The sequence below is a fragment of the Diadema antillarum genome, unplaced genomic scaffold, assembly GCF_040938485.1.
Source record: "Diadema antillarum isolate AM-2024a unplaced genomic scaffold, OU_Dant_1.0 seq00001466_RagTag, whole genome shotgun sequence".
Lineage (NCBI taxonomy): Eukaryota > Metazoa > Echinodermata > Echinoidea > Diadematoida > Diadematidae > Diadema > Diadema antillarum.
In genome coordinates this window covers 101,852-129,268 of record NW_027272206.1, presented here as the reverse complement: position 1 = coordinate 129,268, position 27,417 = coordinate 101,852, and the positions used below count along the sequence as shown (strand labels likewise).

The 27,417-nt window shown below is 40.3% G+C and overlaps 1 protein-coding gene across 1 annotated transcript; it reads left to right on the top strand.

The window, feature by feature from the left end:
• Nucleotides 1–2,880: 2,880 nt before the first annotated feature.
• Nucleotides 2,881–27,417, top strand: LOC139709739 (X-ray repair cross-complementing protein 5-like). The gene is made up of 15 exons (XM_071621695.1): nucleotides 2,881–2,962; nucleotides 5,162–5,355; nucleotides 6,881–7,003; nucleotides 9,037–9,091; nucleotides 9,750–9,843; nucleotides 10,582–10,768; nucleotides 11,842–12,002; nucleotides 13,127–13,223; nucleotides 14,394–14,508; nucleotides 15,301–15,518; nucleotides 16,134–16,245; nucleotides 18,597–18,758; nucleotides 19,432–19,544; nucleotides 25,922–25,969; nucleotides 27,296–27,417. Exons 2-15 carry the CDS (start codon nucleotides 5,179–5,181, stop codon nucleotides 27,407–27,409), a joined length of 1,776 nt encoding a protein of 591 aa, XP_071477796.1. The 5' UTR covers nucleotides 2,881–2,962; nucleotides 5,162–5,178; the 3' UTR covers nucleotides 27,410–27,417.

Below are 27,417 nucleotides of genomic sequence, written 5' to 3'. Positions count from 1 at the left end.
TTAACAAAAATGATAATAATAATAAAGTATGACGACCTATAAATCAGCCTCTGACAGTATTGTGCATTATAAAAGAAACGATTTTTAGTACAATAACGACAAAATAATGAAATGTATGCTTCCCCAAAATACACAAATGAACACAACAAATCGTTACTTCGTGTAAATTGATATATCGCTGTAAAATCAAAAGAAGTGTGTGTGTGTGTGATGATGCGTTGATATAAGAATAAAGCGAGTGTAAGATTAATGTTACGCATTGCTGATAGTACGAACAATGTAAAAGGCCGACCTAATAATCTGCTAAGGTATGTACAACATACATCGGACCGGCGATACTCGTGGATTATCCTAGAGTCACACAAACTTCACATGTACAGAGAGAGAGAGAGAGAGAGAGAGAGAGAGAGAGAGAGAGAGAAACAACGAGTAACAAAGATAGAGAGCCAAGTAGAGGTATGAGATCAATCAATATGTACAAAGTATATACAAAACAGTCGATCACTGAGTTTGTACGGCAGATACTCTCAACCAATTATTTCCATACATCTGTCTATGTACACATAGGTCGCTACGTGGTACATGTAGATGTCAGACTAATGCGAATATGTGTATACGTTGTCATAATTATGTACTATCGATTTTACAGATTAACAAAATATGCACACCTTCACTCGGAAAAGCTCAGTCGTCTAACAGTTTTACCTGTCTGAGTCCTGAATCGTCTCGAACGATTGTACCCCCGCTCTTCGACTTCGGACTGTCCTCTTTGGATGTACATCTCATCCCGTCGGTCCTAGCTGCAAGGCGGCTACAGTTTCTGCCCTGTCGATGTATTTATTTACATCAGCAACAGTTCGACATTTTGTCCACTCCTCAACTTCCAAACTTACACCTACAGACGTTGGTATGGGGCCCAGTGGTGAAGATATCAAATGTCTGATATGTAACGTCTTTGTAAAGATGGTGCTTATTTATGCTTATATAATATATATATATATATATATATATATATATATATATATATGAAACAGATTCAAAGCATTATATATATATATATGTATATATATATATATATATATGAAACAGATTCAAAGCATTATATATATATATATGTGTATATATATATATATATATATTATTCACAATATATATGTATTATATTATATTCACAAGACAACTCGAGGTGAAATGTCATACACATTAATTAATGTACAACAAGAAATGGTGTTATCAAATTGTCATGAACTCTACTACAATATATCGGCATATAGTTCGCATAATAATATGCACCAGCATGATTGATACATATAGCATGCTACTCATTCCGGCTTAAGTCTTTCGGCCTCAATATAATAAAACTGCACCGAAGCGCATTTGGTACGCATTTTGTCATAAATATAACATCAGATTGATATCAGATCGTACCACGATCGCAGTTACTTCTATGTGAGTAACATTACATAGAATGTTTTAGATATATTAATATAAGGCACGTTTTCAAATGTCCCAAAGTATATTTTATTTCTATTTATGCTTTATAACTCGTTGATATTATCGTACGTCTCATAATGTAACATTGCTTGGGCAACTTCAAAAAGTCACATTGACAGTATATAATTTGCTTCTACAAAAGAAAGTGTACGTATACATGGTATATGCACTAATTCAGGTAATCGGGACCATTCAGATCCTTTGTTCGTAGAATTAAAAACACTCGAGGTAAACGACATCATTTTTTCCCCAAAAATTCACTCTTTATCTTTCGCTTACAACGGTAAGTTGTCGTCTTCTTTTTTCTCATTATTTCAGTTAAACAAGGACATACATTCTTATCCCACTAGACAATCTGATAACTTTCATTTACAAAATCCTAAAACGGTGATGGCTCTGAAATCTAGCAGACACACTGGACCCGATATTTTGATATCTCTTCCTTCTGAATTGCGAACTTTAAAGTCTATATACTCTTTATGAAGAAGCTGTAAATACAATGCTGCTCTCTGGATATCAGTGATCTCATAATGTCATTGTAATGCATTGTATATGAAATTTCTCGTGGAAATATCGCCGTTCTTAATTTATTACGTAATGTTATGCATCGCTTTGCAACCTATATATAATATATATATATATATATATTTCATTTATTCATTTTCATTTTAATTGAACACTGTGATAAAAGGAACTTCCTCGTCTTTCTAGTCTGCATTCTAACAGATAGTATGCAGAATTTAATGATGTCGATTGATGATAACGAATATTTAGAAGATGATGACGATGAAGAATGTACAAAAAGAAAATAATAGAGATTGTAAAGAAAAAAAAAGAACACTATGGTATTTGAAAGGAAGCAGATAACGAATAGGAAGAAAGATGAGAAGAAAGAAAAGAAATACCGAAGTAAGATGAGGAGAAAGAAAAAATGCAGTCTGCTATTAATGTGCCTTCGACAAAACTTTTTGTGAAAGGTTAAAATATCTAGAGCGAGACGAGCACTTTTCTTAGAGTGTTTTATCCACCTGTCTGTTTCTGATTGTTAGTTCCTACATGGTTCAGCGTTTAAAATTCCCAAAACTTGTCCAACACAGGGACAGGCCTCTGGGTCGGGGCTGATTACAGCTTTTTCAGGTTCTCAGCTTAGCTGCTCCCATCGCGGTCTGTCTAGCGCCCTCAAACAAGTTGCGAGAAATCGTCACCCACATGTTATATGTTCATGCATGCCTCGACATGAGTGAAAATGCTCGGGTATCTGGCCGCGCCGCGGCAGTGTCGCCTCCGGCCGCCTGCAGCTGCGCCTGCGCCTGCCGCGCGGCGGCTCGAGCGCTGCGTGTATGTACTCTAGCTGCTGTGCGGTGCATGATATGCATTTTGCACGAAGTTCTCGCTCGTACGTCTCGGTCTCGCATTCGACTGGATTGGGTTTGTTTGTTGTTCCCTATTTCGTGCGAATTTCGAACCTGTAAGTCTATATGTATGTATTAAGATTATTTTCAGATGTTAATGAACATTATCCATGATCCGTAGTATCAAAACAGTGACCGCTTCTTTTTTGCAGGAGCTAAATGAGGACAATAACATGGAGTGCTGAGATTGCTTAGTGAAGGGCAATTGTGCGTAGTCCCATATATAACGACTCGTGTGGTTGGATTCTTTGTTGTTGTTTGTTCACATGGTAATGACGAGAGTCTAAATGTTAGTAAAGTATTATAACATTGCTTCATTCTAAAAATCATAGATCTAGTCTACTGCTCATTGCGGCAAACTTGTCTGATCCCGTCCCTCCCCCCCCCCCCCCCAATCGATTTGTGGGGGGCCGGGGGTTTAGCTTTAGAAGTCTAAACATCTGCCTCTTGTTCTTATTTTGGAAAGAATTCCTTTCGAGACAGCCACCCCAATCATGCTAATGTTAGCTTAGTATGGTAGGTGTTCAACACACCGACCGGGTCTATATCGACCGACCGCGCACTATAATGGCATTGCGCGTACAGAAAGAAAATGTACGCATGGGACTACGCGCAACGGTGTTCGATTCTTCACTGGGCTACGCTACCGAGTAAAAATGAGGCGAAAACAAATAGATTACCGAAATTTTGCAAAATCGAATAAGATTTATCGTGTAAACTACATATAACTAGGCCTACCTTTGCTGACTCGTTAGATGTAGAGTATCCTTCCGTAATGAATTTGACGATTTTGACCGCAAAATTGTCATTACGCCGCTCTCTCAAACTCCGCCGCTTGTACGATCGTGCATGCGCACACACGTAATACACATAGGCGCTAGGCCTACACATGACATAATTACTTTGTCGCCCGCTACGACCGTACGAGTTGAAGCAGAGACGAGAAATGAATGTGAAAAAAACAAACCGACTCATCTAATTAATTTCAATTACGATGAAAAGTTTCCTAATGAAAATCAATGCAAATTCATCAAACAGTCCTTCAAAAGTAATATCGAAGGATTCAAAATATATTCAAATATTATTGGGGAAAAAATGACGGCTAGAAAAACACAGCGGCCTGTCGAAAAAAACGCATTTAAGTGCCCTTTATACGTATTGTGAGGGTGGTCGGTCGAAATGAACAGGGCAACTGAGTGCAGAAAAAATGACACCCCACGCGTTCGAAGCCGCCATCTAGAGCGCGTACCTCAGATCGCATTTTCAGTGCGCGCTCGTGAATCCGGAGTATTTTCTCCACACGTGAGTAAAATTTCAGGCAAATTGTGAGATTTTTCATGTTTCTATTGATAGAAAAACGTTAGGTGGCCGGTATTATGAACACCCAACCATACTAAATAAGTGCAGATCTATACAACTCTACCTAACCTAACCCTTGCTTGCGATACGCACGGATGCACGCACTCACTTTTGGGTGGCTGTCTCAAAAGGTACTCTTGCCCTTAGTTTAATTTTAATCAGTCAGTGCCTTCTTGACAGCCTTGTTAACTGTACGGTTGTAATAAAATAGACTATCTAGAATACTCGAATAGTGATACTGTCGGTCCCTCACAACAGATATATCTTCCATTCACTCTGCTATGGAGAAATTGGTGAGCTTCGCTGGTTCCTCGTCTCAAGTACTAGTTTTAGACTTGAAATTTGAATAGAACGCAAGGTTCTAACGTAGATTTCTATGTGAGCTGTCTAGAACTAGGTGTCTATAATTAAAAAAAGGGAAAATCTACTTTTTCTTACTTCTGTTTCTTACTTGCCGTTGTCTGATTAGTCCGCACAACAGAGTTTTATGTAAGAATCTGTTGTGAGGGGCCGACTGTATTTAGTTACCGACTTTACAAACAACTCCAGTGTTTTAGGAGCCACCAAACAAAAGGCAGACTTATCCGTCTACATTATAGTGTACTCTTAACAGGAATAACACGTTGATGTTGGCATATTGTTCTAATCAATACAAAGTGGAAGTTTTGGTTGCAATATTCAATGTTACCTGACTTACTTTACACTCCGTATGATAACACTTGTGGTCCATCTGTACACTAAAAATACTGTAGCTGTTTTGACATTTTATTTTGATTGTATGTGGTGGAGGTCATGGCAGTGAGTGAACATAACTTTTAAAACTAAAGGTATGTGATGCATTTCCTTGAAATGTTCAGTGACTCCTAAGTTGTATTCATTGTCTTCACTTCACACAGAACTTGCCACCATCGCCATGAGCAACTGGGGAGGACACTTAGGATATGCCGACGACGATCTTGAAGATGAAGAGGAGGAGGCAGGCTTCGACTGGAAGAATGTCGGTAGAGATGGCCTGATCTTCCTCATCGACTGCTCAGAGCAAATGTTCGAGAAGGAGGATGACCGCAGCCACTTTGAGATGTGCATTGAGGTAGGAATCTGTCTTCTACATTGCTAGCCATTGTGGATAGTATTGTCACTTGCATGCATTTAGTAATATACATTGTACATATAAAGAGGGCATTAGTAAGAACTACCCAAACAGGGTACCTTTGGAACAGTCAAACAGGCTCGCTGCGAAAGCCAAAGGTGTTTGGACTGTTGCTAAGGTAATGAGTATGAGTAATGATCATGCTAGTGCCCGAACAAAATAATGTGTATTATTTGCTATATAAAATGATGAAGCAGATCCTTTGTCATTTGATAAATCATCCTCATCGCAAGTAAATGAAAAACTATAAAATCTTGCCCATTCACTATTGAAATGTGAAAGTGCTAATAACTGGTCATTACTTCACTAATGACTGGCCATAGCCAAAATTATGTGTCAGACAGAATAAATGCCTGGTCACATGTATGCTCCCAACCGATTGTTTGATTAGGATCTGCTCCATTATTTTATAAGTCTAAATGTTGTTATTTGAACAAAGAGTTTACCCAAATTAACCCAGTAGTCCATGGGCAAGTAATTGAATTGTTGTCATTATTGCTAGCCATTATTAGTGTGGGATGCTCTAGGAGGGGCCCAAAATACCCCAAACTAGGAGAATGTTGCCTAGAGGTCTTTGAAGCAACCCCCATGCAATCGCTAGATTTTAGAATAGCTTGTCTCCGTTCAGGTGGAGTGCCTTGAAGTCAAAGTGCACTGCTCGGATGAGTTCTAGACTTAAAGGTGTCTCATTTGTGACCCTGCACCACAAAACCAACAAAAAGTTGCCAGACATGCATTTTTAGTTAAGGGCAGATTCTGAAAGATCAGACTCTAAGCTTTAAAATGATGTATAACTCAATTTAGATGGATTCTCTTAACCTATCTAAATATTAAAAAATAAGCACACACGCAGGAAAAGTGTGAACTGAGAAAAGAGGCGCTGAAGCACAGGGTTTATTCAAGCGCTCAATCTTTACCAAGCTGTTGTAGCTGTGCGATGAATGGGACAAAAAACAGGATGTAAACTACCAGAGTAACAACAATGAAGGGATTATCAGATTAAGCTGAAATTAAGTGTGTTTTATCACCGCATTCTGTCCATGATTAATGCCAACTTTCGAAGCAGTAGCATCATCCTTTCTAAAGTTATTAGAGTTGAAAGTGAAGAGTGTGCACAGGGTTTTTAAGAAATGAAAAGGGGACTCTAAAGTCACACCAAATCACACTATTACAAACAAAAAGTGTTCAAGATAAACTGCTAAAAAACGCACTTTCCTATTTGTTTAATGATCCCAAATTTTAGCATAATGTAGAAGAAGACTTGCTCTTTCAGAAAAATGTGAAAAAGTCAAAATTGGCTAGGTTGGCCCATTCACCTTTTTTCAGTCCTCACACAAAATCACTGCGTGCGACTTTTTGTTCGTTTTGTGATGCACGGTCACATTTGTTTTCTTGCCTGTGTGCAGGGTGAAAGTAATGTACCCTTGCTTATTAATGGCCTTGAATCACATTTTCTATCGTGCAGTGTGCTAAGAGCGTTCTTAGCAATAAGATCATCAGCAGTGAGAAGGACTTGATGGGCGTGGTCTTCTTTGGAACCGACAAGGATAAGAACAATGCGAGCTTCAAGTACATCTACGTCCTCCAGGTTAGTTCATAGAATCTATAAACTCTTGTGGAGGTGCCAAATATAACTTTTCTTGCAACAGATTGTACTCTTCCCCCACCCCCACACATCCCCTCCCCCCCCCCCCCCAAAAAAAAAAAAAATACTGTAGGTTTTATATAAAATGCTGTTTTCCCCAAATTTTATTACTACACATGTCTATTGCATGAAAGGTAAAAATATTATTTTTCACCAAAAAAAATATATGCCTTTTCCGCTGTTAGAATACTGCTGTCTTGTTTAAAAGTTTGGCATCCCTACTCTTTAGTGATAATAGAGATCCAGGTTAGTGGTAGTGCATGCCTAAAACCAGGGCTTGACAATAGTACTTGCCCACTTGCCTGGGGGAGGTAAAACTGTATGTTGGGCAAGTGAAAAAATGTAAGAATGCTAAAAATTATTTTTGTCTGATTTGGCAAGTAAAATTTCAACTTCTGATATGAAAATCAAAAGCTTCCATTGATGTCATTTCGGGTCAAGTACTTCTTCCTTCAGGCAAGTAGAAATGTACAAATTGATGATATTATTTGCCTGATGGGCAAGTGAAGGAAAAGTTAGGGTCCTGTAGGGTCCTGCATAAACCTGTTTGTTAGACTGGTGAATCACAAAGTCATGTTGTTTGTTTTCTATTGAAAAGAAGGAAAATTGTTCTGAGAAGTGGGTAGTAAAGCCTTTAGAAGTCCCAGTTTATAGTCTCTGCAGTGTAGTAGAAAAACCCAGATGTATTTTTAAGTTCAGCTGCCAGTAGTTCGGGAATTGTTCAAATTTGTAGCCCTACTGGATTTTTTTTTTCTTTTATTGATCTTAAGGGCAATTCCGCAGTTAGGTGGACATGACATGGATAAAAGAAATGTGCCTCTTTATCTTACTCTTTAATCTAGGTATCAACTAATGCCATGGATGTTCACCAATCATTAAGGTCTTTTAAATTCAGTAGATTTTATCTTTCGTATTTATTGATTTCCCGAGATCTAAAACCATCATTTAAAATGTACATGTGGGACTGGGGATGCTGAAATTCACTTAAATGCAAATTACAGCGGGTTCCTTTGAAATTTTTTCCTCAAAGTTTTGCTAAAGGGTAAAAGATAAATACATTTAAATACTCCAGAAGTCATGTGACATTTTGTCAATTACAAAAGGGTGAAATGACCTGCGGAATTACTCCGGACAAATGTAACGTTACTAACCGTAACGTTACTAACCATGCTTTTGGGGGTCTAGCTAAGAAATTATTGGTCGAACTGCTAAAAAACATTGTGTGAACATTTGTCATGATGCAATAATTGAAATTAATGCAACACTTTGTTTGAAGTAACTTGAATTTTTGCACACTTTTTGTTACAAGACATTGATTTTTTTGTCATGTCCTTTTGTCGTAACGTTACTAACCAGCCCTTTCAGTTGCCATAGCAATGCTATTATTTCTTGGATTGTATTCATTCTTTTCTATATCATAAACCTGGGAATGATGAACATGTTTTTGACATAATTTTGGCTTTAAATGAATAAATGGTGATTTAGTAGTAAAAACAAATCTCTAAATTTGTTCAAATGTAACGTTACTAACCGCGGAATTGCCCTTAAGAATAATGTAAGGTTCAATATTGGTTAAAAACAAAACAAAAACAAAAATAGAGCAAAACAAAAAAAAGGCTCATTACCAGACCCTTGATACAAACTGAATTGAAAGTTTGATGTGATCTGGGCTGGGAACACACAACTTGATTCTAGGTGGTACAATTCATGCAAGAAAATGCACTTCTCGTGAAGGGATGGGCAAGTTGGGATTTTATTGTTCATGTGTCGGCCAGTGTGAGCAGATAGCCAGATGTATTTCGTTCTACTCATATACCAGTTTGACATTAGAAAGAGGAAGTTTGTTGCATAAATTGGAAATTGTATCATTTGCCTTTCAACTTCAGTTACACTCTTTCCTCTCTCTCTTATCAGCGCTCTGGAGGTGACATTTTTAGTTGTGATTTCAAGCTCTGGTGTTTATTTTGTTCCAACAGGAATTAGACCAGCCCAGTGCAAGCAGAATATTGGAACTGGAGAACTTCCTCAAAGGTGCATCATTTGAATTTATCTGACAGATATATTGTTGCTGTCAATCATATACTAAGCAAGAATAGATTTGCATGAATTAAAGTCCTCAGTTAAAGAACAAAAAAATTGCCAGATAGATTTTTTCTTTTCAAACCAAGCTGTCTTGGGTAAAAAAAAAATGGACTCGTAAAGATGAGATAATGTGCTTATACCGAAACTTAGAGGTACTGATTACCTTTGGGAGCAGTGATTTAAGAAATGTTCCAGATATCACTTTTGATGCATATGTGTAGGTCAGTTGCATCACAAAACATCCTACCATATAACATTTTTGCTGTAAAGCCTAAAATATAAGGAAATATAATTATTTTCTCATTAAGCCATAACTGTAGATGGTTTAGTCTGGAAACATTTTTTACTATTGTTCACACTTGGTATTTAACATCGATTATACTGGTTCAAATTTTAACATTGGTTGTTTCTATTCCTAACTCACATTTTGGAACTATTTTGAAGCACTAATGCTGGGTTTTAGTTTTATCTGCAAATGGTAAATTATGCCTTTAAGAATCTCAGCGTTGTGTGAACTTTGGCATGCTTGTGTGATGTCTACCTTATTACAACTCTCTGACCTTGAATTGCGCTCCTCTCGTCTCTCAACTCTCTCTGTGCACTCTAGACGGAAACGACGACTTTGCCAACAAGTTTGGCTTCAGCAGCAACTTCTCCCTCAGCGACGCTCTCTGGACGTGTTCCAACATGTTCTCTCAGTGGTAGGTCAAAGGTCGTTAATAATATGTCCCTGTGTAGTCGGAGGAAGTGAGTGGAGTTAAAGGTCTTTTCAGCCAGTCACAAACAGTGGGTGATTTCAAGTTTGGTGCTAGTGCTAGTGCAAGTGCTATCTCAGCACTAGCCAGAGACTCCAACTCTCCCGTTTTCGACGGGAGATCTCCCGCCGAAAGCCCATTTTTGCAAAATCTCCCGTTCTCCCGTTTGAGATTTGATTTCTCCTGCCCTGGCTCTGTCTCCCGGTGGAAAGGATTTCTTACTTATTGCTATCGTATGTTGAAAAAATAAGCCTTAGATAGCACCAGAGAACGTCTAGAACCCTAGGAACTTCGCACTTCGCACACATCAACTTGGAGTCTCCCGTTTGCTAGGGGTTTCGGGCTGGAGAATCTCCTGATCAGAAGGTGCTTTGGGTTGGAGTCTCTGACTAGCACCGGCGATAAAACCAAACTTGAAATCAGATGGTGTTGGGAGGTTCATCGCTGGATAAGAAGACTACTAGAGTTCATAACATCACATATGGATAGCAATATAAAGAAAGAATTAAAAAATCGAAAGAATTCTTTCCCAGAAGTATATGAATTGTTGATTAATGACAAAGATTTTTTCTTTTTATATGTCATATTTTCTGTTCATATTTCAGCTTATTGCAATATTGAATTATTATCAATAGCGTAATTATAAGACCTATTGTGCTTTGTTTTTCTTTTGTAACCCAACAGTCCACACAAAGTAGGCCACAAACGAGTGCTCCTCTTCACCAACAATGACCACCCCCACGAGAACAATGTGCCATTCCAGCGCCAGGCCAAGCAGAAGGCCAAGGACCTCCACGACATCGGCATCGAGATCGAGCTCATGCACCTGACGCGGACCGATGCCAAGTTTAGGTTCACAGAGTTCTACCAGGTATGCAGTGTCTCCTTCATGAATTGCAAATGTTCCAAGTGTTTGCGAAGTTTATTTGTTCAAAATAGAACGATGCCTGATTTTATTGATCTGTACGAAGTATGAGTGAAATGTAATTTTTGTATTTTTATTTGTCCAAAAGCTGACAGCCAAATTTCATTACTGTTTACCAAAGGGTCAATTGATTTTTTTAAAAATCCTTATTCTGATAATGATATCAACCTTTCTTGTGTTCCATGATATCTGTTTTTGTTTTCTTGAATTTGCACAAAAATTATTCATATGTTTGGGGGTATTATAGACTTGCAAATGATAGACAAGTTACCCAAACTTGCATACTTCCCCACCCTCGAAACATAACAGTGATATAAGTATGTGGGACTGAACAAATCACACAAACGAGGAACTTTCCTCTACACAATAGGCAATCTGTAGTGTGAACACAGTGTGTGTGCATGTGTGTGTCTGTAGTGTGAATTAAAGGACAAGTTCACTTTCATAGACATGTAGGTTGAGTGAGTGCAGCAATATTACTAGAACACATCAGTGAGAGTTTGAGCAAAATCCAACAATCCGTTCAAAAGTTACGAATTTTTAAAGTTTCTGCTCAGTCATGGCTGGATGAGAAGACTACTATAGCTTGTGATGTCACATGAGTACAACGGTATAAAGAAAGTATAAGAAAATTCACCTTATTTTCACTTTTCACGCATAACAAAAGAACACTCGACTTCTCTCTTTCGGAAGGCAAGGGGAATAATATTATCCTTAACATACATCAGTAACAAGTCCAAGAAATGTGCACTTTATTCAAAAAGTAAATTTTTTTGAAATTCTCTTTTTATTTTCATTATATCGTTGTACGCATGTGACATCACACACTGTAGTAGTCTTCTCATCCAGCAGTAATTGCGCAGATACTTAAAAAATTTGTAACTTTTGAACGGATTGTCGGATTTTCCTCAAACTTGCACTGATGTGTTCTACTAAATATTGTTGCATTCACTCAATCCACATGTACATGAAGGTGAACTTGTCCTTTAAACGTTTCTCTGGTATTCATGTCTCCACAGGACATCGTTCACACCAGCGAGGACGAGGACTGTATCCTGCCGGATCCGTCGGAGAAGTTTGAGCAGCTCCTCGGGAGGGTGAGAGCCAAGGAGCACAAAAAGAGGACTATGGGGCGGATCCCCTTCTCCCTGGGCAAGGGGCTGGAACTTGGTGTGGGCGTGTGAGTATCAGCTCCTTCCCTTCATGTACATTAGCCCATATCGGGCCATCTACGGAATATTCCGTATTTCGTCCAAACGCCGCAGGGGCCATGTACGGAATATCCCGTAGTGAAAGAAATGACTTATAAACGACGTCATTCCAAAGTTCTTTCACCTTCTAACCTTTGACAACATATCCCAGAATGCTTTGCTACACTGTCTGCAATAATTCAAGAAGGATTTGTCAGTCGAACCCCAACAATATTGTAAAAATCATCGAAAAAAATGTGTGTTTTCATGAAATAACGCGAATAACCACGAAGCATCAGTGGGTGCTATCTACAGGTATACGAAATGCTGAATTTTGGATTTTCTGCCGCAGTTTTTGAGGAGGTTTGGACACATGCCGGGCGATGATTCGACTGTGATAATATTCCCACATGTTCATCCACATGTATGTACAACAATTGTATAATTCAATCGAAACTGAAAAGCTGTAGGAGTGTATCTATCGTGACGAGTTTCGTTTCAACAAACTATAGGATGCACACATTATACTATCGAATTAGCGTGCACTCGCGATGACTTCATCGTCATAAACATAAACATAAATTTGCAATTATTGTATCAATGGTCATGATATTTATATGTCCAGAAGGCTGACACTCTGATCATTTCATTTCCGGTACTGGATGTGTAAAATTACAGCATTTGCTATTTTTGATCCATGAATGAAAGCAAACGAATAAATTGATTTCGTAATTTTTGGATGACTGTACTTCACTTCTGCTGAGTACTATGACTGCACTGTGAATCTAATGGCAGCATGTCATATACCATTTTAAAGGGAATTTTATCCTCTTTCAAATGACTGATAACTTGTCTATGTTTTGTTCATTGCTTGCTAATGAAGAGCGATTGTTTGGAGAGTTGTTTGCCTGTCGGCGTGTGTGCGCAAACGGTGCTGGGCCACTGCGGTGTTTGTGTACACAAGTGCGTTGGCCCGATATGGGTTAAATGTATTAGAGACTGGCAGGTGTGAATGGAATGCATATATGTGGCCATATTTGTTGCTTATGTGCACTTAGTACAGTAGGACACTAAATTTCAAAGCTCATTTATCTTGCCTTCCTTCTTTTGTCAGCTACAATCTGGTGAGGCAGCAAAACAAGCCCTACCCTGTCAAGCTGTACCGTCAGACCAATGAGCCGCTGAAATCGAAGTCCAAGATGTACTGCGAGGTGAGGAGACCTACAGGTCCCGCTTAGCTTTGTAGTGTAGAGTATATCTTTATAGTCTAATATGCAGCTTTGTAGTGTAATAGATTGCTTTGTGGAATCATGTGTAGCTTTGTAGTGTTGTGTGGTGTTGTAGTGTAATGTAGTGTATTGCATTGAAGTGTAGTGTGTACCTTTGTAGTGTAGTATGCAGCTTTGTAGTGTAGTGTGCATTTTTATAGTGTAGAGTCTGGTGTTCCTTTGTTGTGCAGTGTATGGCTTTGCAATGTAGAGTGGCTTTGCGGTGTAGTGTGTAGCCTAGTAGTGTAGCATGCAGCTTTGTAGTGTAGTGTGGAGCTTAATGGTGTAATTTGCAGATCTGTAGTTAAGTGTGCAGCTTTGTAGTGTAGTGTGTAGATTTTTAGTATAGTGTTTAACTTTGTAGTGTAGTGTATGACTTTGTAGTGTAGAGTGTGGCTTGCAGTAGAGTATATAACTTTGTAGTGTAACGTGTAGCTTTGTATATTTGTGTGCAGCTTTGCAGTGTCAAAATGACTCTTCAGTTGTGTGCCTGAGATATCATACAAATAGTGCTGCTCCTATGTTTGCATACTTCTTTCTCTGTAAAACTCTTTCTATCAGTGGTAATTTTCTTCTTCTTTTTTAAGCAGATGTAAAAGGATAGATAAATTTTGAGCATTTCATTTGTAGCTTGTTTTGCTTCATTATTAGTTTGCAGAGATATCTTCATCTTTTACGGAGTGAACATTCAGTTGATTCATTCTTCAATAACTTATTTCAGCTTCACTTTAAAAGCATTTATGTAGTACATTCTGCAACATGTACAAATACCATCAGGCATCTTGACAAAATGCGATGAATTACAGACAGAATGTTGTTGAATGACCATCATCACAAGATGGATGAAGATAGGTGTAGTTCTGACTTTGACCTGTCAAACAGACAGATATAGTTCCTGCGTGACATTCCTACCACAAAAGGGTTCCAAACCAGCAAGTGCTGTAGAGTCTATTGCAACATTTCAGTAGGTGATGAATGTGCAAGACTTTTAGACTTACAGGTATTTGCATCAGTATGTTCTCCAAAAGTTATGTAAACATCTCTTAGACTTCGAAAGTGTTCATCAGATCTTCACTCCACTTTTATCTGCAAAACTTTTTATGGTCGTTTCAGGATACTGGGGAACTTCTCATGCCATCGGATATCAAGAAGTATCAGACGTACGGTGGAAGGAATATCGTCTTTGAGAAGGACGAAGTGGACCAGGTCAAGAAGTTTGATGATGCGGGTACGCAAGTTAGATAAATGTGCTAGATGTGGTTCATCTCAACATCAGGAGCATTTAGGATTGACAGAAAGCATATTTATGCACTCATGTCTTCATGCTATCCCCCTTTTCGAGATACATACATGTATGATTGTGTGTAGAACAGTTTTTGATCATGTGAATCATTAGATGGGGTTTTCTGAACACAGAGGGAAATTGTTGAGATTACGTTGTGTGAGCACAGTTTTATGGTTTGTTCCCTCTTGTGACAGAACAGCCTCTCCCTACAATGTATGTAGGATAACCTCGGGTGGTAGGGTCTTTTTAGACATTGGCTAACAACGGCTTGTTTCCTAATATAGCAAAAATATGGGTTTTGAATGGTCAGAACTATGCTAAAAACCAGAATGGACAAAGTAATCAATTACTGTGCAGTTTGAGAAACTTTTTGTTTTTTTTTTGTTCTACAGGGTACAGTCAACCTTGCCTAAGTCGACCTCACATAAGTAAAATAATCGCCTAAATCTTTTTCAGGTCCTCTTCTCTTCATGTGCTATTGATTTTAATCCCTCGAAGGTCGAATTTTTACTAAGTTTGAAGCTATTTCTTCAGGTCAAGTAGATTGGACTTAGGCAAGGTTGACTGTATTAGAAAATGTGGTTCATGTCACTTCCCAATAATTTATTTTAAGCTCTACATTGTTGTATTCAAGGTTCATAAATATGAAGTGATCTTGAATATGCTTCTCCCCCTCCCCCCCCCCCCCCAAACACACACCCACACACACCCCCCACTTTTTTATTTTCTATGCAGGTTTGGTTCTTATGGGCTTCAAGCCACATTCCACCCTCAAGAAGTACTTCCATGTCCGCCCCGCACACTTCCTCTTTCCCGATGAGACGTCCGTTGCTGGCAGCGGCACGCTCTTCAACGCGCTCCTGCAGCGGTGCGCCGAGCGCAACGTGGTCGCCGTCTGCCGCTACATCCCCCGCAAGAACTCGCCGCCCAAGTTTGTCGCCCTCGTCCCGCAGGTCAGTGGGCAAGGTTGAGTCACGGGTTTGATCGCAGCAAAAAAAGAAAGAAGATAAATATGAAAAAAACAAATCAAAATCTCACACAATGTCATACTTGGACAAGTTGCTGTGTACCCGCTACTGTATATGCCAAATATTTCGCGAGGTTTTTATTTTCACGACGGGTTGATAAAGCTGTCCTTAAAGCGAAATTAAAGACACACGAAAATAATGACTCTGGTCCCGCTATGAATGTGACGCAAGCAGATACATTTCTCCGTTCAGTACAGTACTCCACAATCGTGAATTTAAACACTCACGAAATCTTCGGGAAGTCCCGATTTGCAAAAATTTAGACTAGCCAAATATATGGCATATACAGTATTTCCCCTCAGACTCAGCATGGCAATGGTTATTTATTATGACAGGGGAACTTTGTTATCATGAGAACCCCAAAAAATGTAACAATTACTGCTGTTATCAGATTTCTCACTATGTGTATCAGGTTGCAAAGAAAAAGATTTAGATGAAGAGTCGTGATCTGCAAAGTCACCTTGTTATAACAGGTTTGTTATATCTGACCCTTTTATAATGAGGTTGTACTGCGTCACCACCATTCACTCTCTCGTCCAGAAAGAGGAGCTAGATGAACACAACACTCAAGTGGCCCCGCCCGGATTCCACGTCATCTTTCTCCCATTTGCCGATGACATGAGGAAGCTGGAATTCCAGCAAGCCCCGAAAGGTGAGAGAAGCTGTGCCATGGTAGGTGCTTTAAAGGGGACCTCCGGATGATTTTTTTTAACTTTTACATTGGAACGACTGTAAGTTAGTAGTTAAACTGAGTGCTGAGTTTCAGAATTTATAGTGATTGGGGTGAGGGATGAGAATGTTGTCAAATTTATAACAAATTGCAATGAACAAGGATGATGACATGGCAGCCTCACCATAAGAATGCATGAGTTGAGGCTCAAGGAAGTAGAACAAAAGAAGAAGGCCTGCATATATTATTCGCAGGTGATTTTTTTGAGCAAGCAGTGTTGTAATAGAATTACACTGTCTGCACACAACTTTGAAATATGTGAGGCTCTCATGTCATCAACACTGTTCAGTGTAATTGTCCCCGCCGAACGAGTTCGAGCAGGGTACTATCAAACGGGCTCCGAACGTGTGTGTGTCCGTGTGTCCGTCCGTCTGTCCGTCTGTCCGTCCGTCCGTCCGTCCGTCCGTCCGTCTGTCTGTGCGTCCGTGTGTGATCAAAATGTTCACTTTGCTACTTCTCTGTCATTTATGAGCCAATTTTGGTTCTGTTTGCTTTATATGATAGCACTACATGGGAGCTTTGAAACTTCTACACAGAATTTCAGTTGTGACCTTTGACCTTGACCTTTGACCTATATTGTACATTTTGCTTCAAAATGCTACTCCTTCGCCATTTCTAACCCAATTTCGATTCTGTTTGCTTTATGTGATGGCACTAGGTGAGGGCTTCAAAACTTCTACACAGAATTTTGACCTTTGACTTCTTTGACCTTTGACCTTGATTTTTGACCTACCATCTTATTGTACATTTTGCTACAAAATGCTACTCCTTCGCTATTTCTAACCCGATTTCGATTCCGTTTGCTTTATGTGATGGCACTAGGTGAGGGCTTCAAAACTTCTACACAGAATTTTTACCTTTGACTTTTTTGAGCTTTGACCTTGATTTTTTTACCTATATTGTACATTTTGCTTCAAAATGCTACTCCTTCGCCATTTCTAACCCGATTTCGATTCTGTTTGCTTTATGTGATGGCACTAGGTGAGGGCTTCAAAACTTCTACACAGAATTTTTACCTTTGACTTCTTTGACCTTTGACCTTGATTTTTGACCTATATTGTACATTTTGCTACCAAATGCTACTCCTTCGCCATTTGTAACCCGATTTTGATTACGTTTGCTTTATGTGATGGCACTAGGTGAGGGCTTCAAAACTTCTACACAGAATTTTTACCTTTGACTTCTGTGACCTTTGACCTTGATTTTTGACCTATATTGTACATTTTGCTACAAAATGCTACTCCTTCGCCATTTGTAACCTGATTTCAATTCCGTTTGCTTTAAGTGATGGCACTAGATGAGGGCTTCAAAACTTCTACACAGAATTTTGACCTTTTACTTCTTTGACCTCTGACCTTGATTTTTGACCTGTATTGTATATTTTGCTACCAAATGCTACTCCTTCGCCATTTCTAACCCGATTTCGATTCCGTTTGCTTTATGTGATGGCACTAGGTGAGGGCTTCAAAACTTTTACACAGAATTTTGACCTTTGACTTCTTTGACCTTTGACCTTGATCTTTTCACCTATATTGTACATTTTGCTACTGAATGCTACTTCCGGCGGGGACATATATTACGCACCGCGTAATTTCTACTTTTCCTTGTTTAAGATTTTCAGTTTATTGGTTTCTCTGCTCAAGGACCACAATAAATTCCACAAATCTACACGTGAGCTGTCAATTTATTTTTTTGCTACATAATGTGAAATTGTGAAAATCATCTGGAATGCCCATTTATGGCATCATAGCTCCTTATTTCCCTATTGTTGATGCTGCCTCATGTATCAAGATTTGGTATCCTGACAAATTTAGGGGCACCTATTGGCATTTACCTTTCCCCCCAGACATTATTGGTCTTCATAACTATATGCCATTTTGAAATAAATATCATCTCCAGTTCAGGTTTGAGTGAAAGAGACTCCTAATTATCATATGTGGGGGGGGGGGTTGATAAAGCTGTCCTTAGAGTTGCGAACAACTTAAGAACGACTGGAACACATTCTGATGTGCTCATACTTATCAGAATTTCAATAATTCAGTATAAGAACTGATCACCAGTCATTCTTGTCGTTCGTAACTGTAGGAACAGCTTTATGAAACACCCCCCAGTTATCATTATTATGAGTGCCATTAATATCATTGTTGCGATTCTCACTATAGTTATAATCATCATCATCATCATCATCATCATCATCATCGTCATCCTTGTCATAATAGGTATCATGATTTATAGTATTTTTGTTGTTATTCATATATATTTTGAATTTCCAGCCAATCCTGACCAGATTGACAAGGCCAAGAATTTAGTCAAGAAGCTGACCTTCAAGTTCTCACCGGAGAACTTTGAGAACCCGGTCCTGCAGACCCACTTCCGGAACCTGGAGGCCCTGGCCCTGGACCGGGATGCACCGGACGAAATCACAGACCACACAGGTTAGACATGTGATAACAATCTGACCTATTAAGCAAAACTGATATTATGATTGATTAACAGCTTTGTTTTTCCTTTTGTCCTTCTTTTCTTTATCTCTTTTCTGTTTATGCTCTTTTAGGAATTTCTTGGGGCCTTTGGGCACTAAGATGTAGTGGTAAGGAGCATTACAAATACCCTATGGGGCCTACAGTGGACTCCCATTATAACGGAGATCTCGGGACCAGCAGTTTTCTTTCGTTATATCGAAATTTCATTATAACCGAACAAATAAACAATAAAGATACATGGAGCTGATAATGTTGTGACCTGAATTTTTACTTCGTTGTAACCGGAATTTCGTTAGAACCTTGTTCGTTACGACGGGAGTGCCCGGTATTATTAATATCATTGGTAGTCCAGGGGCAGCAAGTCCATCGCCTGAAGTCTGAGTGAGACTGCCCCCTCCCCCCCCCCCCCCCCCCCCCCCAATGTCAGTCAGAAAAACCATGTGGTAAGCTCTTTGGTCATTTTGTAAATCTATTCTAAATTGAAAATTTGCATAGATGTGAATACACTGCGTCAAATCTTTAAAAAAGGCCAGCAGTTGCACAGTATGGGCATGACATTAAGACAGCAAGTACCAGTAAATCAAAATGTTTTCGTCCTCCCAAAAAATTTTCTTTCCACGATCAGCACCAAACAACGAGATGATTGAGAGGAGGGCAGGGTCCCTCATCCGAGAGTTCCGGGATGCTGTCTACCCAGAGGGCTATGACCCCACCGCCAAGCCAGCAGCCAGGAGAAAGGTGAGACCAAGGACGCCAGGGAGTCAATCATGGAGCCAATCATATGTTGATATCATTCGTGGCATGGCAGGGCCAGGTATCTCAGTCAGCATACTACAAAATAAAAACTCCCCTGACTCAATTTTGAATACAAAAAAAATCTGATTTGAGTTTTAAAACTTTACAATTATTGATACCATCGAAAAAAATGTTTCTTCATTATTTGACATCAACATTGATACTTGATGTATGAAAATTAAAAAGTTAAGACACGTTTTTTCAGATACGAGGTCTTGAGACCCCAGAGACAAAATGGAACTTTGCAGATGGTGGCACTTAAGAATTCTCGGTATCGCCAATACCTAGGTACCGTGCACAGAGCAGCATTTTAGATGCATTATGGGATAGCTCACAGGACAAACTTGCCCCAGTTTTGACTGCACATGCACTCAGATCACGCTCCGTCTTTATTGAGAGGTATTTTTTGATGAAGATTTCTTCACTTTCCATCAAATCAGTAAAACTTAGAAACTTTCAACTCTTTTAAGCTGAATTATAGCCAAGAAAAAAAGGGGTAACAACGGGAAAGCAGACAAATAACTCCATGGAATCGTATGGGAATTGCGACTCGGGTGAGACAACCGGAAGCGAACAAGGGCACCGAGGAATCTTACAGTGCATCTGTGACAGAGCTCTTCAGCGTGCGCAGAAATTTTCCGCGCATGGGCGATACCGAGAATTATGATAGAATGGAAATGTAACTAACGGACAAACATGGTTTTACATATATGTGGCTTCCTACAAGCTGCAATTAAGAAAAAAAAAGAATCATTTTTATCCAGATGAGAAAAGAAGAATTTTGACCAACATTGTGTTGATGAAGCGGATTGAGTTTCCATGACAACACTCTGCGGGGTGGAACTATGTTGGTCAGAGGATTAGAGGAGAAGTTTGACTACATACCTGGTGATTAAGTGGATGAAGTTTCCATGGAAACACCTTTGTTCATAAATCATATTTAGTGTCATGTGCCATGGAAACCTCATTCTGCTGTTAGAGAAATTCTTCTCAATAGTATGTGCTCTTTATTATGATGGTATAAACCATGTATTTTTCATGTGACCTGACACACTTTTGATCTATTCCCATTGGAGATATGAACATGTGCCATGGCTATCAGGAGTACATGTACCACAGTATTTCATGAATGAGACCAGTACTAAGTGTATTACTGCAGTATCTAATACCATCATGGTATTTTTCCATTGAGAACAGTGCCAACAAATTAATGGTATTTAATAGGAAGATTAAATGAGAACTTACCTGTTTGAAATTTAATCTTGATTTTATAAGTAAGTCGTAGAGAAGAGACTACATGTCTCATCGGGTGTAATATGAGATCCCGCTGGTCACGTGTGTGGCAATTTTTTAAAGCTGTACGAGACTACAGGATATATTGATAGGAAGATGAAGATGTTGAGAACTTTACCTGCATAAGGCTATGTAAGTCGCAGGGTGGGAAGAGGAGGGATGTAGTCTCTTCTCTACGACTTACTTATAAAATCAAGATTAAATTTCAAACAGGTAAGTTCTCATTTAATCTTCCTATTTTATTACGTAAGTCTCCGATCGAGACTACATGTCTCATCGGGTGTAATATGAGATTTCAAAGCCCTGTAGTCACGTACAGAACAATACATCTGTAAGCCATCAACGGCATCACTACAGACAGACATACCTGTGCACTCTGTGCAGACTGCCATTCCATATGCAGACTGAAGTTGCCAAGTCACATTTTCAGTAAAGCCTGGGCAAATTGGTTAGTATCTTGTAAGGGCTTGCAATAAAACTTGCGGAATGTCTTCTCAGCCACCCATCCAGCCCTTGAGAGGATTTCTGACACAGGCACCTCACTCCTTTGTGCTGCTGACGTAGAGGCCGCCCTTGTGGAGTGAGCACTGAAGATCTGTGTATCGACACCAGCGTCATGTAGGACAGTCTTAATCCAACGTGCAATTGTTTGCTTTGATGCACGACGGTGAGGCTTCTTATAAGCTACTAACAAATGTCTCTCCATCCCTCTTAGATTCTGTGTCCGCTGCACATACTCTTTCATATAATTCACTATGCACAATCTCCTATCTGGAGGGTATACATTTAGTGTGACACTGAATCCCGTATTTCCAGGCTTGTTTTGTTTCAGTGTGTTCTCAAAAGAAATCTCAACAGATGATTTTTTCCACCTCATCCTGTCCAGGTGGATAACATGAAGAGACTGCACCCTTTGTGCAGAAACAAGTGCTATCAGCATAGTCAATTTCTGAGTAAGTTGCTTCAGATTAAGTGCCTTGGATGGAGACAGCTTTCTGAGGTAGTCCAAGACGACTTTAACATCCCAGATAGAAGAGTAGCGAGGAGCAGGCAGCTTTAAATGAAAAACTCCTTTCATAAACCTATTTACAAGTGGGTGCGACCCAAGAGGCTGTCGTCCACCATCAACTATGAGAAACGTGGAAAGGGCACTCCTGGCTGTATTCAGGCTACTGTATCCAACTTTTTCTTTGTCTAACATATTTGTAAGAAATGCAAGGACATCACAAACTTGGACATTCAAATAATTAATGTGTCTCTCTGCACAAAATCTTTTCCATTTTCTGATGTACACCTGGTACTGTGCTTTAGTGGATCCTTTCCACGACGCAGCTATGATGTCTATTGTCCTTTGTGTGAGGCCCTGCTCTGCGTAAAGTCCCATCCAAGCCTGCAACATAATAGAGACAAGTGATTATTCAAAAGATGTGGGGTGCCTGAAACTGGTTGACATAATAATGTCTTACTCTTTCGAATTAACATGGGTTCCTCAACCAGCATACTCTTAAGGATAGGGTACCAAACCTGTGTTGGCCAATTGGGCACCACTAAAATCCCACATGCCTTATCCTTCTGAATTTTCTGCAAGCACATTGGCACTAGATTGAATGGGGGAAAGGCATAAAACTCCCACTGACTCCAATCAACTGTGAAGGCATCTACTGCCCAGGCCTCTGGTTCAGGCCTCCAAGAAATATATCGGTCTACCTGTTTATTTAGGCGGGAGGCAAACATGTCAATTTCAGGCACACCAAATCTCCTGATTATTCGTTGAAATATGCTCTTATTCAACATCCATTCTGTGCTGTCCGAGAATTTTCGAGACATGCGATCTGCTTCAATATTCAATCGCCCAGGTAGGTGAGCAGCTGTAAGCCAGATGTCCTTACTAATACGCCATTCCCAAATATCAATGGCCATTTGATTACATTCGGGAGATTTTGTGCCACCCATATTGTTCAGATATGCGACAGCCGTTATGTTATCTGCTCTAACAAGTACATGATTGCTCCTTTTCTCTGAGCAAAAGGCTTTTAGCCCATGACTAACTGCTACCATTTCTAGCAGGTTAATTTTATTCTGATTTGCCTCTTTCAACTCATCACTATTCCATCTGCCACCTGTTGAAGTGCACAGATTTGTTGCCCCCCAGCCTTTACCACTGGCATCTGTGTGGATTTCCACATCTGGTTTTGCCCTCTGCATTGGGCTAAACTGTGACTCAAGGTTCCATATCCACCACTGAATTTCATGGATGCTTTCTCTTGACAAGGTCATATGCCTATCGAAATGTCCCTTGTTCCTTGCAAGGGCAAGAATCTTGTCTTTCTCTAAGGCTCTATAATAGAGAGGGCCATATTGTACTGCTGGGAATGATGCCACTAGTTGTCCAATAACCTTTGCAACTGTTCTGATAACAGGTTTCTCAGTAGCCAACAGTCCTTTACAAGACTGCTTTATGTTCTCCTGTTTTTCTTTTGGAAGCCTAACACTCATATCCAGAGTGTTCAGATTGAAACCCAGAAAGGTAATCTCATGAGTAGGCTCTAAAACTGATTTTTCAGGGTGAACAATAAACCCCAAATTTGATAGCAACTTAGTAGTTGCGCTCACTGCTGCCTGCATTTCCTCGGCAGTTTTTGCAATGATAAGTGTATCATCTAGATATGCAATTACAATGTGGCCCTGCTCCCTGAGCGTTGCCAAAACAGGCTTTAGCAGTTTTGTAAAGAGCCTTGGTGCTGAACTAAGCCCATTGGGAAGTGCTTGAAATTGCCATAACCTTCCCTGCCATGTAAATCTCAGGAATTTTCGAGAATCTGGGTGGATAGGAACCGTGAAGTATGCGTCTCGGAGATCGACTGAAGCTAAATAATCTCCCGGAGAAATAAGCGGTAGAGCTGTCTTGATATTATCCATCTTAAAATGCTGATACAAAATACTCTTGTTTAATTCTGTCAAATCCAAGATGACCCTGAGGCCGCCATTCTTCTTTGGCCTTGTGAAAATATTTGATATGAATTCCCCTTCTACATGTTCACATGCTTCTATGACATTTTTCTCAACCAGCTTGTTGATTTCTTCCTGAATCGAGGCCATTTCCTCAGAATTTCTTTTGAATTCATGAAGGGGTTTTTCCCTACAAGGGGGATATTTAGCTGGGTCAAATTCAAGCTTGTAGCCCTGTACAGCTTGCAAAATATATGTATCAGATGTAAGCTCTCCCCAGTTGTGCATATGTACAACGTTTTGTAGCTTCAGTCGACCTCCGACTGCAATATCATTGACATTAGATGTTATTGTCTCCCTTACCTCATCACTGTTTGGGAGTTGCTCTATTTCATCCTGCCCTGCCCTTGGCCGAGCTTCCGGTACTGTGGGGCTTGGCGTCCCTCTCGAGACGCTGTCGGGGTAAACGTATGGGGAGCTTGTGGGGTCCTCTTCCTCCACTGGTTTCGTTGGCCTAAAAAAGGCCTAGATGTGCTCCCTGACGAATCTGCGTAGGATGTCCGCGACACCCAACCAGCTTCCTTGTATCTGCGTTGAGACCCTTGGCTTGGGTAGGGGTGATAGGCCGGCTTGGGTCTTTTAAACCCGCCTCTCATCACTCCGGCCGCCGCTTTGTGCTGGTCTTGCAAGTCCTTTACTTGCTTGCCCAAGTCATCCCCAAAGAGATACTTGGTTACAGGGTTTGTTGGTTTGCAGAGATGAGTAAATTTCGTGTTCAGATCCGGCTTGATCAATTCTTTACGAAGAGCATTCATCTCAAAGTTTGCATTGCACAACAAAGCTAGAACGTCTTGCTGTTCGGGAGATATGTTGCTTGGATCGAGCAGGCTGACATAAGCCGAGATACCTCTTGTTAGGGATTTTTGGACCCTCTGAAGTTTCACATCCTTCGTACGAACAGGGGCAGAGAAGTTGTCCCAGATCGTCTGATTCACTTTCAGGGTGTCGATCCCTCGACAGTTCGACGGCACTGGGTATTTGCTACTTGTCTCATCGAGCACTTTCTCTTCCAGATGATGGCTCATCAAGTAGTTGACAGAGCTTGCTAGCTCCTCATCAAGAGGCTGTCCAATATCTGATGCCACCGCAAATTTAGCAGCAAAAGCTGGTACTGTCTGTGCTTCTGCCCTATCCACGCACGACTCCAGCTCTGAGCTATGCCCTGCACTCAAGGCATGCACCATGTCATCATCCTCAATATCCATTTCTTCTGTATGTGCCAAGTCATAATCTGCACTAACGTTAGAAGTTGAAGCAGAGGCTGAATCACTTCCACTGCGATCAAGATGTCGGTCTGGCTGTGCATGTCCCATGCCTGCCACCCCTTCCCTTTTATTGGGAAGAGCCTCCATGAACTGACAGAGCAAGCCTTCGAGTCTATCAAGACGACTGTTTACGGTCCCAAAGTTATCATTTGTCAACTTTGACGAGTTGGATTTCGTAGCAATCCGAGGCCGAGTCGCCGCTACCGCCGCGCGGTCGCCAGCCTCCATCACCGCCGGTACTCCCTGTCCACGGCCCGTGTTGGCAGCCGTACCTTTCGCTGCCACTGCGCGGTCAGCTTGGCTAGCACTCACCGCCTGTTGTGACTCCATTGCTGCTCTGTTTTCGCCCGAAGATTCTGCCGCTGCGCGGTCAGTTTTCTTCTCTTTGTTTTCTTTTTCCGCGGCCACGCCAGCGGATCTTCTATCCTTCTGTTCTTTCATTATTCTGATAAGTCCGAAAGGAAGAATTTCCGCGAAATTCTTGAATATTCGAGGGTTGTGAAAAATCCTTTTCACACACACAAAACGCGCCAACGAATTGCCACACACGTGACCAGCGGGATCTCATATTACACCCGATGAGACATGTAGTCTCGATCGGAGACTTACGTAATAAAATACCATGGTAATTGTGATATGAATGTACCTAAAGAATAGAATCTTTGGGATCATATTCTTCCATGTCAAAGTCATGCATCTTAATTTCTGTCCAAATGATTCTTTTCCCATGACCATATCTGATTCAATCCCCAGGAGGGTGGCGGGACCATCGATGTCGCACAGCAGGCTAGAGAAGGAAAGGTAAGAATAGATTTGATGCAGACCGGTGGTATGGTTACCGTAGTTATGTCAAAAGGCTCTACACGAAACACACATTTCAATTGACTATTTACTGTAACATTGCCGGCATGAAACTTTCGCGAATTGGAGTGGACGGCCTTTATCTTGGCATGAAACTTTTGTGAATCACTACTGGTATGCAATGCATTGTGTAGACAAATGCTTTTGCCTTCATTCTACTTTTACGAATCTTGGGTCCTTGTGTTATTAAGTTCACGAGGAGCCAAGATTCGCAAAAGTTTCATGCACTCAAAAATTTCTGTTTTTGCAGTATTGCAGAGCGGTTTTAGGTTACAAGGTATGCGGTCTGTGCCTGCATTTATGCAGGATTATGAGATAGGGAATTTTATTCTTGGATTGAAATAATGAAATTATCACACCGTCAAAGATGCACCGTTTGAATTTTATTTATTTTATTTACCCACCTGTTTTTTTCTAAAGTCACAGACCAGTAACCAATGCTACAGTGATTTTTTTTCTTTACCAGCAGGATGTCCAGCTCTTGAAAAATTCCGCAAAATGTCTTGAAATATGAGTAATATAATTTTTAGTTGTGTCGAGTAAGGATCCTCTGAAATCACACCTATGGCTCTCAGGGACTGGAAGAACCAGTGTGCTGGATGTTTGCAATAATCTAGATTTATTTGTCCTGTATTTAATAGCAATTTGATGCATTGTTATCAGCACAAAGGTGTACAGGCTTGTGTAGTCAGTTATGTTACAGACAGCTACTGTAAAAGTGGATATTTTCGCAAGACTAATTTTTCGCGCTTTGCCGGGTAAGAAGAGTTTCACGTGTTTTTAATTCTGCGTTATCAAAGATATTAACTACTGGAACATACGACAAGCAAAAATATTCGCATGCTTTTATTTTTGCGGTAGTTTCTAATTGCGCGAAATGTGCGAAAATTTCAACACCGCTAAAATTTCCACTTTTACAGTATTTAATGCCCAGAATTTAGTCAGCGTATGGGACTCCTTGTCGTTAGCTCCAGCTCGTATCCGAGCATTGGGTTCGTCAGTTTCTATACTGTCTCCCCGGCTGATGTTTATGTCGAATGTGACTTTTGGAGTCCAAGACGATGGTGAAAGAGACGTGTGCAGGATTTGCAGGGGAGGGTTGGTGCGGATCGAGGGTATTGGAGATGCTCCCTTCCTCTGCGATTTATATCCTAATATCTATCTATATATGGGACTAAGATGTGTGAGAAGTGTAACAGAGCATTATACTGATACCTAGATATGAGCAACTAATGCATCTATTCCTGATTCCCCTCCAATTTCCAGCTGTCCAAGCTGACCGTCAGCGTACTCAAGGAGTACTGTCAGAAGAACGGACTGAGCACTGCGGGAAAGAAAGCTGACCTCGTTGCAACTATAGAGGGCCACCTTGGGGTTTGAGAAGAAAT